This window comes from Aphis gossypii, chromosome 2 (genome assembly GCF_020184175.1).
Source record: "Aphis gossypii isolate Hap1 chromosome 2, ASM2018417v2, whole genome shotgun sequence".
NCBI lineage: Eukaryota > Metazoa > Arthropoda > Insecta > Hemiptera > Aphididae > Aphis > Aphis gossypii.
The window spans coordinates 14,541,871-14,555,099 of NC_065531.1; the positions used below are offsets into that span (position 1 = coordinate 14,541,871).

General features: G+C 24.1%; 2 protein-coding genes across 2 annotated transcripts; both read left to right on the plus strand.

Moving 5' to 3' along the window:
• Window positions 1–1,284: 1,284 nt before the first annotated feature.
• LOC114123155 (uncharacterized) lies at window positions 1,285–2,511 on the plus strand. Its single transcript, XM_027986032.2, has 4 exons — window positions 1,285–1,451; window positions 1,523–1,729; window positions 1,934–2,212; window positions 2,277–2,511. Exons 1-4 carry the CDS (start codon window positions 1,392–1,394, stop codon window positions 2,331–2,333), a joined length of 603 nt encoding a protein of 200 aa, XP_027841833.1. The 5' UTR covers window positions 1,285–1,391; the 3' UTR covers window positions 2,334–2,511.
• A 3,398-nt stretch (window positions 2,512–5,909) lies between these two features.
• Window positions 5,910–9,759, plus strand: LOC114123162 (uncharacterized). Its single transcript, XM_027986044.2, has 4 exons — window positions 5,910–6,078; window positions 6,251–6,424; window positions 9,126–9,407; window positions 9,508–9,759. Exons 1-4 carry the CDS (start codon window positions 6,022–6,024, stop codon window positions 9,547–9,549), a joined length of 555 nt encoding a protein of 184 aa, XP_027841845.1. The 5' UTR covers window positions 5,910–6,021; the 3' UTR covers window positions 9,550–9,759.
• Window positions 9,760–13,229: the final 3,470 nt, after the last annotated feature.

Below are 13,229 nucleotides of genomic sequence, written 5' to 3' on the forward strand. Positions count from 1 at the left end.
ACTGTTGGTAAGAGTAAGTAAAATTATATTTTCTTTTCAATAAAAGATCAAAATTCTATGTAAGTGCATTTAAAATTATTTGGTAGAAACAAACAAATAATTAAAGAAAAACTGGATTTTTTACAAACAACCAGTTTTTGATAACATAAAATTTGTTTAGTGTTATAATTCAAAAATGGATAATTGTATATAGATTTGACATTTCAACCAAAATATTATATTCCTATTCGAATTTAAAAGACGTGATAAATTTTTCCATACATTTAGATTAATTTCAAGTTATTCGCAAACACATATCAATATTTTATTTATAAGTTAATAATAGATTGTTATATTAATATATTACATTATATTGCAATTATAATTTATTACATAATATAATATGTAATTTACTTTTGAAAATATCTCTGCTTAATGAAATAGTAAACGACTAATAGCACACAAATGTAATATAAAATATCTTTTAAAGTGTGTAGAGGGAGTTCGCCGATTTTTTCGTATTAATATATAATACTTATTCATAATGAACAAAAATAATTTAAAGTTTAAACATTTAATCGTTATAATATTAATAATAGTCTGTAATATACATAATTTTCATACAAATTGATGATGAATGTATAATAAGTAATATATTATAATACATTACATTATATATGCTTAGTATATGAATCTATATATCTTTTATTAATCAAGAAGTAATTCTAGATTTATTTGAATACTTTAATGATGCGTTTACAAATTTATCGATAAAAATGTTGTTGTTTACAACCTATATATATTAGGTAAACGTATATTTGATGTAAAACGTTATACCACACTGCAGTGCAATGACTTGAACCCAAAAATTATATAAATCATATAATTACAGTTAATTTGTGATATATATATATATAATATTTCAAATTTAATCGATACCCCAAAGAGTGTTTGCCCGCCACTTCACCCTATTTATCCAATCTTAAATACTTAATTAATTAAGTAATATAGATTCGAAAAATAGATAATTCGATTTCATTATATTCTAAGAAACATAGTCTAGTTTAGCATAATGAAATCTAAATTATATTATGTAAATATGTAATATTGTGAAACTATTAATAATATGTAATTCAAAACTGCAAAATCTTTTAAATAAATTTAATTTATGATAAGAAAAAATAATATTTTTAAAAACGCTATTACTTTTCGAGATATCGAGTGTTTACTGTTAAAAGAATCACCCAGTATACCTATATGGCTATATTAATGAGATAAGTAAATAGCTTATCGACTATCGATGTTTTCGGTTCATAGTTTAAGCATAAAAACTGACAAAACATTGTTACCGAGTTTATTACCAACGTTTAAGAGCCAAGTATCGCTTGCCATTTGAAACGAAATCAATAAAAATGGTGAACATTAAAAATCACAGTTTTAAACTCGTGTTTTTCCTATTCTGCTTGTCACAGGTATGTTAAGCATATTATTGTTTTTATTTAAAATTTACACAATATTAACTTATTTATTCTATATTCTATAGGTACAAGCAGGCACAAAACTTCTTCCTGAGAAATCAGACAATCCATTTGATGAATTATTTAAAGAGATCTCCAAGTCAGCTTACAAAATCACAGAGAAGATCCGATCTAGACTAAATGAAGCTGATGTCCATGTCGATCAATACATCGATCGTTTAAAAGAAAACGTTGAAAACTCTAACGTCCATTTTCAAGAACTCCTCCAAAAGGTTAGTTTATTTTTTTTATTTATTCATTTGAAATCAAATCGTTTATAAAACGTTTAAAATTATCGTGACCCGTAAAATTTAAATTAATGGAAGTTCGAATTAGCTTCTGAAAATATTTCAATCATCGCATGTAGGTAATAGGTAAAATTAAAATATAATTTATACATACAACTAAAATAAATATCATTTTTTTTTACATTTTAGGTTGAAGAAAATGTAGAACAATTACATAAACAAATTTGTGATACTGTTCAACGTCAAATCGAGCGTATTAGTGAAGAATTAAAAGCAAAAGACCCAGAAATCGGCGAGAAGGTTAAGAAATTAAAAGCAGAATTAGCTGAATTGAAAGAAGACCTTTTGAAATTATATGAAGAAATCAAGAAACCAGTTTTGGAACGTTTTAACGAGATAAAGGATGAAGTGAGAACCAAAACCAAACCAATTGTCAAACGTTGGACACCAATCGTCAAAGATGTAGAAGTAAGTGTAGATGATTTGGTATTAAAAAACAAATTCTATTTTTTTATTATTGTGTTTTTTTTAGGAAATTATTTTGGCTTTGATCCCCGAAAAGAATAAGAAGGAAATCAAGAAAAACTAATAAATAAGACTTATTATTAACTTATACACTTCAATATTTTATTCGTTACGTATTTTCTGTCAATAATGTTTTGAAATTAAAAACTGTTGTAAAAAGTAAAACTTGTCATACAAATTTTACTTTTATGCTTACTTTATTTTTACTATTAAAATAAATTATCGATTAGAAAACTTACAAACTACTTTCTTTAGTGCCGATCCAGAGGTTATCATTTGTAAAAGGTATAGTATGATTACAAATTGTTCGTCTTTTATATCTCGTTATGGATCGACTAAAGTCTAAATATTTTTATGTTACTATAATTGGCATAATATTCAAATAATATACTAGCTTATCAAGGAATTATATTTGACTAATATGACCACTGTTTGCATATTGAATACGTAATAGTATGATTAATAAGAACACGATAAATAGTGTTATTTGTTACATCCTGGTGTGATTATACTTATTACAAATTTTATGTTTACCTATACTATAATTATATAGAAATGTCTAATAGCGTGAGTTATTGAATAACAAAACGTGAACTTTAGATAATTAAATAAAAAATAAGTCGTTATAAAAATTAAAATTAAAAAAAAAAAAACTTAAACATAATTCGTGATAAATTTAATGACGAGTGAAGGTGATGTATAGACATTGTTTAATTTAATCAACCTATATGTTATACTTTGTATAAGCAAATGTTAACAGTATAATATTACAGGAAACAGAAAAGTTGTTAAAAAATATTAATGAACATCGAAATAATGAAAAAATTATTATTAACGAACAAACCTTTTAAAATTTTGAAATTTTCAACCTTTTTTATTTTTACAAGTAATTTACAATCTATATCATTGATACATTACGAATATAGGCTAAAAGTACAATTGACAGAAACATTATTGTGATGGAAGGAGCCACCCAGTGATGACACTACCTACGATATTTTCAACCTAAAAATAATTTAAACGATTAAAATTATTAATTTTTTTTAAAGATATTTATAATTTAGTAAAAAAATACAGCATGATAGGATATTTATAAATATATTTTAGTATTACTGTTCTAATTAAGTGGAATTTGTGTTCTAACAAACTATAAAAATTTCATGATTGTCAAATTATCATATTATTATGCTACTAAATTATTGTTCATGAAAATATTTTAAAATAATATTGATTTATATTACTTTTGACTTTTGAGATAAAACCAAAACAAATTTGATCATCAATACAAACATAATGCCGTCACGAAGCGTATGGAAGTCTAAAAAAGAATATACAAATTTACCTTAATATAAACTATTGTAAAAAATATTAATGAGAAAAGACAATTGCTTTATTTTTTCGATTTATCATTATACTATGTTAATAATTAGGGAGTTCAATAAAATATGAACTATGGAACTATGTGTTTGCGTACATAATATTATAATCTATTAAATAACTGTACCTAATCAGATAATGGCCTTCATAAAAATGTTAAAATATTTTTAATATTAACACTTACGATGATATATTTTATAATGTATTTTTTTCAAGTTTCAAACACAAATTCGTATTAAATAACTTGAATCTTTTTATCACTATAATTAAATCGTATTTAATTAAAAATGTATCTTAATTCAGTTCAAGTAAATGGAGCTATGTTGAATTCATAAATAAAAAATCAATCATTTAAAAAGACATACAATATGTATATAATATAATATATATGATATCATATAAGCATCTACCATAAAAAGTAAAAGTTTAAAAATTTGCAAAAACATAAATGATTTATTCCCTTTTAATTAATTTAGTTTTTATAGGTGTCTAATCTATGGATCTGGAATTAAACGGAACTTAAATTATCATAATAAATATACCTACCAACAAATTTATATGTACAAATATACATATATAAAAATGAAAGACATCTAATAAAATAAAGTATACACAACTATAATATTATTGTCTATTGGTGTTATGATATTAAAATTGACAATTTTTCAACTTTTTATTTGAAAAATACTGACCTAAGAGAATTAAAGTGACTTGTTTCCATGAAATTTTATTGAATATTTGATTACACAGTTGCGGTCCTGTTTTTCATTTTATTTATTTTAAAAATGAACATATTCATATTATTATTTTCGTTTATTATATGTACAATATAAAGCGAAACTGAACAGTGAACGCTATAATGTATTAACGTATATCAGTCTATGGTATATCATACACTACACGCGATGATGTCAAAGTTGACGGTCAACATACACAACTGTTTATATATATATTACATATTAAATATTATATACGACTGATTAAGATAATACGATTTATTAGCAGATGCCAATTTCAAAAGAAAAAAAAAATTATAAAATGTATATTGGTCACTCGTCGGAAATGTCGATCGGGCAGGAAATATCGTCAATCGGCTTTTTAAGTCTATCAAAGCAAATTACTAACCAGTTAGCCACACATATTTTGTGTTTAATTTAACAAATTTAATTTGATAAGATTCTTAGATTACAATAAACGCACGTTTAATATTTATACATTTGAGAAAAACTATACTTTTAATGACGTTAAATATGATCATAAAATAAATATCCTAGTCATTTTTTTCTCTGTAAAATAGAAAAAAACTTGGAAACTCTGTAATGAATATGTTAAATTTAAGTTCAATACCTATAGTAGATCATTATATATACGATAAAAAACTTTCTGAGTGGAAACTATGAGTAATCTCTGTTTTTACGGATATTTCAGAATGTATTTATATTCATTCCATTAGTACCTAATTATTAGTATTTCCATTAGTTAAATGCTAGGTTGAACTAATCTTAATAAAAATATCAAAAATTTAAGTAATATTTTAAGATTTCTTGATAATTATTTTTGATTTGTAATAAAATACTAAAAATTGTTTAAGAAAAAACCGTAAACTACGTTTGGAAATTTAATTTTATCAACATTTAAGTTTTCATTATATACGTGAAGTCATCACCCTGCTTTCTCCAAGCTTTAAGGAACTACACCCAATAAGGCAATAAATTGTAAGCTGTAGAGCTTAATTTCAAATTTGTATGTAACTTTAAAACGATTTTTGGAATTAAAATTCATAGTTTTTAATGACATTTTTTCTATTTAGTTTTAAGCCATTTTATTCACGAAAAATTAAGTAAGTATAGTAATTAGTTTTTGATTCTATCAAGATTATAACTAAACATTATTACTATGAACATTGACATAACTATATATTAATTACTTCGCATACAATTCGTAAGAATATTAAAAATAGATAATAAAATGTATGTATCATGTATTATTTTATGTGATAAAATCAAATCATTTAATTTTGATTGTGTTATACAAATTTATCGGTACATACGGTGTAGTACCTATTTAATATTTATTGAAAGTAGCTTTTGACACGGATCAATAGACACTACAGTCCAAATTTCACGGATAACTAATCACTTGAAACATTAAATTAATTAATGCATAAAAAATACGTTAAATTTTCTTTTGTATGTATGATTAAAGTTATATTTTTATCTTTACGAGTATATAATTTAAATATTTATGCCCAAAGGTCATAAAAGAAGGAGAATTTAGTAGAAATTTGATCTACGATCTGTTCGTGTATGACTTTACATTTGCTTCTGAACACTAAGAGACACAAGTTTCTTCTTTTGTATTAAAAATATAACACAATGTTGGCAAAAATAGTTTTGGCCTGTTTCCTAATGACTGGTGTGTCATTAGCTAAGGTAAAAATATTGAAAATAATCGTATTGCGCTTATTTTTTTTTTTTAATTTATCTTAGATTACTTATATAAATTTAGGAGAAATTTAAATACATATTTATTGTTTAATATTTAAAAATATTAAATATTTAATATAATAATAATATTAATAATATTTAAATATTGATATTTTAGGACGACCATGATGAACTTCTCAACACAGTCTTGGGATCTGGAACAAATGTGTTAAGAGAATTTTCAAAACTAACCACAGATGACGATAGATTCGCTTTGGACTTGAACGCTTTGTACAAAAAATACGAAATCGAAGCAAAGGCAGATCAAGCTAGAAACCTTTTGCTAAATACGGTAAAAAAATTTGTTTAAAATTTAGTAAATAGAATTTTTTTAATAAGTTTATTTATTAAACTTATGAGACCAATAAACTGGACCAGTACATCCACATTATATTTTATATCATAATATATATTAATTAATATAATATTATTTATATAAATATAATATTTCACATCTGCTTAGCGACTCATTATGCATTAAGTATAAATATCTATCCTGCAGGATGTCGATCAGTTGTATTTATGGGCGATTGTAAATTACACCCATAGTGAGCAGGTAGTGAAAATAGTATATAGTAAATTGCACCCGGTAATTTTTAGGTATAAATTTGTATGTAGTAAAATGCGCCCATCGTATCTAATCTAAGTGCGACTTAACCGTTAATTATTATAATATTAGTGATTTTATTTGCTGACTTTCCTCCGAATATTTGGGCATCAGCTTCCGTAACATTAACACGGACTACTAATGTCTGTGAATCTTTCCAGTCATTTTAATAAAATCATTTATACTCCTCATCCTCATACTTACAATTTTATGGATAAAATATTAGCGTTACAGTCCAAAATTTACATAAAAATTAATTGTATAAATGTCAAAACACCAAATCATAAAAAAATTCATACAATAGAAAAAATTATTCAACAATACAATGAAAATATTATTACGAGAGCTGAATATTATATAAAAATGATGTTTCATTACTATGCTGATATATAACTTAAAATTTTATTATACTATTAACTCTATATTATATAATTTACTTGATATTTTAGTATTACATTTTTTTATTATTATTTATTGTAAAAATTAATCTAAAAATATTTAAAACAACTTATTAATCCCATAATATTAAAAATAATGTTTGGAGAATAGTGATAGTCACCTCCTCGTGGTGTCCTCTGGATGACTCTAAATAATTATAATAAAAATAATATTTCTATTGGGCGCAATTTACTACATAGAAATTTATACCTGAAAAATATCAAGCGCAATTTATTACATAGAAATGTATAGGTACCTAAAAAATACCGGGCACAATTAACAATTTTTTCCCTTCGTTAGACGCAATTAACGTTTGCCCAACATTATATTATAATTATAAGAATTATATATTCTTAAAACATGAGGGATTTAATTTTTTTAAATGAAAAAAATGATAAATTATAATATATATTTTATTAACATTTGATTATTTATTGCTTATATTTATTAAATACTCATGAATTTCAAAAATTTTAATAAAATATTGAATTTCAATTTATTTGATGTAAATAAAAATTATAACTAATATATAAATAATATAAACTTAAAAAATAAAGTATCAAGTACATAATAAGGATTGGGAAAATATTTATTAAATACTTTTATTTTTTTGTAGATCCAACAACAATAAAATAAGAAAATAATAACTAATAAAATTGTATTCTTTAAGCTATGATTGCAATTTGCCGGTTATTCACTTTTAATTAACTGTTCAGTGAATTCATGTAGGTAGAATAGGTATATTAATAATTTCCAGTCTATATAGAATACAGTTATAACTTATTAACTATTGTAAGTCTGTAACTTTATCTTTAATGAGGTCAAAACTTATTTCAATTCAGCAGTTCTTATCTTGATTTACTCTTTATTGGACTTTACACATATTAAATATTATTAATTATATTTTCCGATGTCTACTTCCAAATAGGAAAATAGTTATCAATTAGGTGCACTAGTTAAAATTAAAAATAAAATAAAATATATGATGAATATTTTTTTAGTTACTTAAAATAAACCCAAACGTGTGAGTCATAACACACATTGGACATTATATTAAATCTTCCTACTTATAGGAATGTATACATTGTATACCGCATGTAGTAAAACAAAATAAATACAATATAAAGTAATAAAAAATATCACAGCTTAGACTTATGTAACATATTAAATCAACTTTTTTATAATTGATGTTCCCAATTTTAATTATTTATCTATATATATTTAATATTTATACGTATATAAAAATTAAAAACAAATCTATAATATACCTAATTTTGTAATCAACGTAAAAATTAAAATACCTTTTCGTAAATGACTTCTTAATAACATTTTTATATTTTTAAGTTTATAATAAATTTTTAATAATTAAACATGAATGTATTTTCGTATTTTGAAAAATTATTACAATAATCAATTAATTTGTGCTATTCAATTCGGCTTATTTTTTAATGCAGTCTATGCATGCAAGATGTAAGGATGAAAGAATAAACTACATTACAATATGTGAGGATAGGTATACATATATTTGTTTTTAGATAAGTAATAATGAAATGTATTTAATCTAATTTATTTAAATATACCTATTCAAAATAAGTGAAACAAATAACTTGGAGTATATGAGTTATACAAAAAACTAAAATGATTTATTGAGGTTAAATAATTATGAAATATACGATTAAACTTAAAAGTATAAATATCATCTTCATTAAATTGATGTAAATATTAAAATAATAAACTTGGTATTCGTAATTAAATAAAAATGTATCATGTTTTATTGAGTATGATTTTGTATAAATTATTAGGTAAATACAGCTTTGGATTTTCCAATAGGATGACAATATCAATATGATTTGATTATATTTAATTAACGAGTTGTATTATGTTGAATTTTGAAATTTATTGTTTTTGCATTACCCAATACCCATATTAATATTTCAATATTTTATAGTTCAAAAAAGGAGCTGAATTCACTAATGAATACCTAAGGAAAACCAATATTGAAGGTGAAGATCAGTTAAAGAAGACTGCTGAAATAATTAAAAAAGAAGACCCCGTGTTAGGAGAAAAATTAAATAAATTTTACGAAAAATCTTGTGACATGGACAGATTATCTGAAGAAATTGTCAAGTACATATTGAGCGCAGATAAAGTTAATGGTGCAATCGAGAAGGCTAGGGGTGCACTCCGTCCATTAGAACACAGATTAGCTGAATCTCTCAAAAAGTTCGAGGTAAACTATTGTACAGATTTAATTATTTGTATACTTAAATATGTTAACGAATTTAAGCGACTTAATCAATGAATTAATATAATAAATGGTATAATTTCAGACTATCGTCCTTGAACATTTGCCAAAGAAGGGAAAGAACTAAAAATATTTCAACCAAAACTTCAACTTTCAACAATTTAACAGTATAATACCTAGTTAATGTTTTCAATACTATATAGGTACCGTTACATTTCAGAATAAGATATTTATGTTTATGCATTATATTATATTATAGCATCTAAGTAATAAATTAAATGACATATTAAAACTTTCTTAATTGATTATCTAATAAAATAAATAATTCACCATCTAATTCGCAGTATCATATTTATTTATTTAGATTATTTAGAACATACGATATTTTTATTTATTGAAATTTTATTTGTATACAAATGTATAAAAATGTGTTTAAATTATACTAGTGTCGAGCACTTAAATTGTTTATATGCCGTTATAGGTTGTTAAGACTTATGATAAGTTAAAACTTATAAGCATTTAAAGAAATATTCATAATTAAGTATAATAGGAGTAATGTATGTGTCTATTTAATTATATTAATGTACTTTAAATAATCATTTAAATAGCTTATTAATAGCTAATAAGCTATTATAGATTCTGGATAAACTTATGGGATTAGATTAGTGGATACTAACCTTACCCAGATATCTATTCAAGGTCCATCATTCCGTTTAAGTAATATTTGTATTTTGTAATTTTATTTTAACGTATCTTTAAAACTATAAGATAATTTAATAAACACCACAATAGTACCATACACAAATAACCTAACCCATGTATTTAGGGCCTTAACGGAAAAGGATCGGATCGAGTCAAATGGAATTTATTATTTAACACACTGTTAAAGACGTCACACTTATGACTTGCAGTATAATCTAGCGGCTGTCTAATCATAAAACACAGTATGTGCATTTTACAATATTGTTCAGGAGAAGCACATTAGTTAAGTTGCTTTCCATTTCACATAGATGGCGTTAATTTGTGATGTAGAGATATTAATTTAATGTACCAAAGAGGACAGGTATTGAATTTTAATTTAGTGATGGGCAGTGAATCGATTTTTGAATCGATTTAAATCGGAATGAAAAAAATCGATAAAATAAAATTTTATGAATTTTGAAGTACAAAAATAATTTGCAAATATTCATGATTTTGACGAATTTTTGTCAAAATTTGAACTTCAAATGCTAATAAAAAAAAATTATGCCTATGTATTCTTATAATTTTTTAATCACTATAAGAATAACATAATATGAGGAACTTTGTATAAAATTTTAAAGTATTTTGATTGGGCCAAAAAAATTTTATCGACACTTCAAAAAAAAATTTTCAGAAAAATTGAAAATTTCAGTTGTCTATAAATAGCTCAAAAAAAACTCAAAATATTTTGAAAATTAAATCATGTAAAGAAAATACCAATCTAAATAACTGGTAAAATTTTCAAGTATCTACGACTTATACTTTTTAAATAATAACAAATATTTAAAATCGTTTGAGGATAAATCGTTATCGTTACGCGATTTCATAAAAATTTTAAGTTCAAACGCACTTAAAAATTTTTCCTATAATGATGCTTCGAGTTTTCTCTATAGCTACTTGAAGAAAAACCTATGGAAAACTTAGTGTTGTATTTTTAATCCTTAGTTATTAACACAAAAAATTTTATGATTTTTTAACTTCAAAATTACTTGCAAATTTTCGCGTTTTCGACAGATTTCGTAAAAATTTGAACTATAAACCTTTATAAAAAAAAATTGTGACTAACGATTTTTAATTTTTTTAGCTAAAATAAGAACAACTCATAAGAAACCTTGTATTAAATTTTCAAGATTTTCTGGTCGGCCAAAAAATTGTTATCGTTATTTAAAAAAAAAAATACTTAGAAAAATTGAAAATTTCAATTGTCTATTAATAGTTCAAAAAAAGTCAAAATTTAACTGTATATAGATAACACTAACATAAACATTTGGTGAAAATTTCAAGTACTTACAGTGATTAGTTTTTGAATTACAACCATATAAAAAAATAGATTTGGTCGAAAACTGGTTTTGCGTAAAAATTGCCGTTTTTCCGTCATTTTTTTTTTGTTTTTCTCGATTTTTTTGAAAACTGTTGGAAAATGTTTACTTTTTACCTCTATAATGCACCAAGGATATTCACTTTTCCATCGGAAACCACCCCTGAAGTTTAAAATTGAAGCATTATTTCGACTAGTTAATAGTTATGCTGTACACAGACACAAAAAAAAAAAAATAAAAAAAAACATACATCATTGTAAAATCAATACATTCATCACTCCGTTCAGAATCTAAAATGTTGCAATCTATTTTTATTATTTTTTAATTACTATAGAAATACTTTATAAAAAACTTTTTATTGTTTTTTCAAATTTGTATAAAATGAAAAAAAATTAATTTAACGTAAATTGAATGAAAAATTCTGTAGTCTATTTTCTATAGTAAAGGTAACAGGGAAACAGCAGAAACCTGCATACGTATTATAACCACGCGGCGTTATAGTTATGCTATTTCCTTACACCAATGTTGTGAGTTGATTTTTGGTGTATACCTACCACGAATTAAGATATACAGAATGCCGAACGCACAGATTTCTATTAGTTAGTATAGAAGTCTGTGGCCGAACGACAGCCCGTTATAAGTATTTTTGCGAAGACGAAACTTTCCAAGTTCCCAGATTAACTTATAGTGCTGAAGTGGTACGGTGGCGAAATCCTTAATTAATTTTATATGATTCCGACTATCAAGTGACAAGTCAATAAACAAAATCACATAAGTAAAATATTAAATATTAATTATTATTTATTAAGAAGGTAATAGGAACTACTAACTATATAAGAAGACATATTTCTCAACAATTGAACAATATTATAATTTAGCTGCAATACAATTAGTTTTCTTTGATATAATAACAATTAATTAAATAGGTGGGTATGTAAAATACTTTTTTATAGGTTTTAAGTACTAGTGGCATAACATTCAATATTTGTATAAATAAAACTGTTTAAAAACTTACAATTACCTATTTTGATACCAATTTAATATAAGCATGAGGAAATTACATTGTATACTATGAATAGTCTATAGACATAATATGTAACAATATAATATGTCTGTGGAATAGTCTTAGCCACAATAAATATCTTATCAGCTCTATTTTTATTCGTTTTTGTACACAATACCTAAATTACGTATTAGTCAATTTATCATAGTTTATATATTATTTACATAGTTTCATTATAACCCATAATATTCATAGTGCATTTTATATTTTTATTATTACAAAACCAACATTATTACAATTTCATAAAAGTGGCGGGAATTGAACATGATGATAATTCTTGGTTCATGGTAACTTTGTTTTAGTTCATTAAACACCACTATGGCAAAAAAGCACTATAAGTCATTCTGGATTTTGGAAACTTCTGTCTTCATCTGATAAGCTCTCGTTCGGCATCCTGTATATCTTAATTCGTAATACCTAGTAGGTACCTACATTGTCATGTGAAAAGGTTCATTTTCCTCGCAGCGTCCAGGCTATAGTAGTGCGTCCAAAAACTGAGATATTTATTATTTACCAAAAAGCTCTGCGTTAAACACAAAATAGAAATACGGTTACTTATTAAATGTATGTGTCTAGTAACAATGCATTTAAAGCTGCAGAGAAAACGTACCTATTAGTGTTATTTTATAATTTCTTACAAATATCAATCGAATTGATATTAAAATACATTTTTAGGTCATCTGC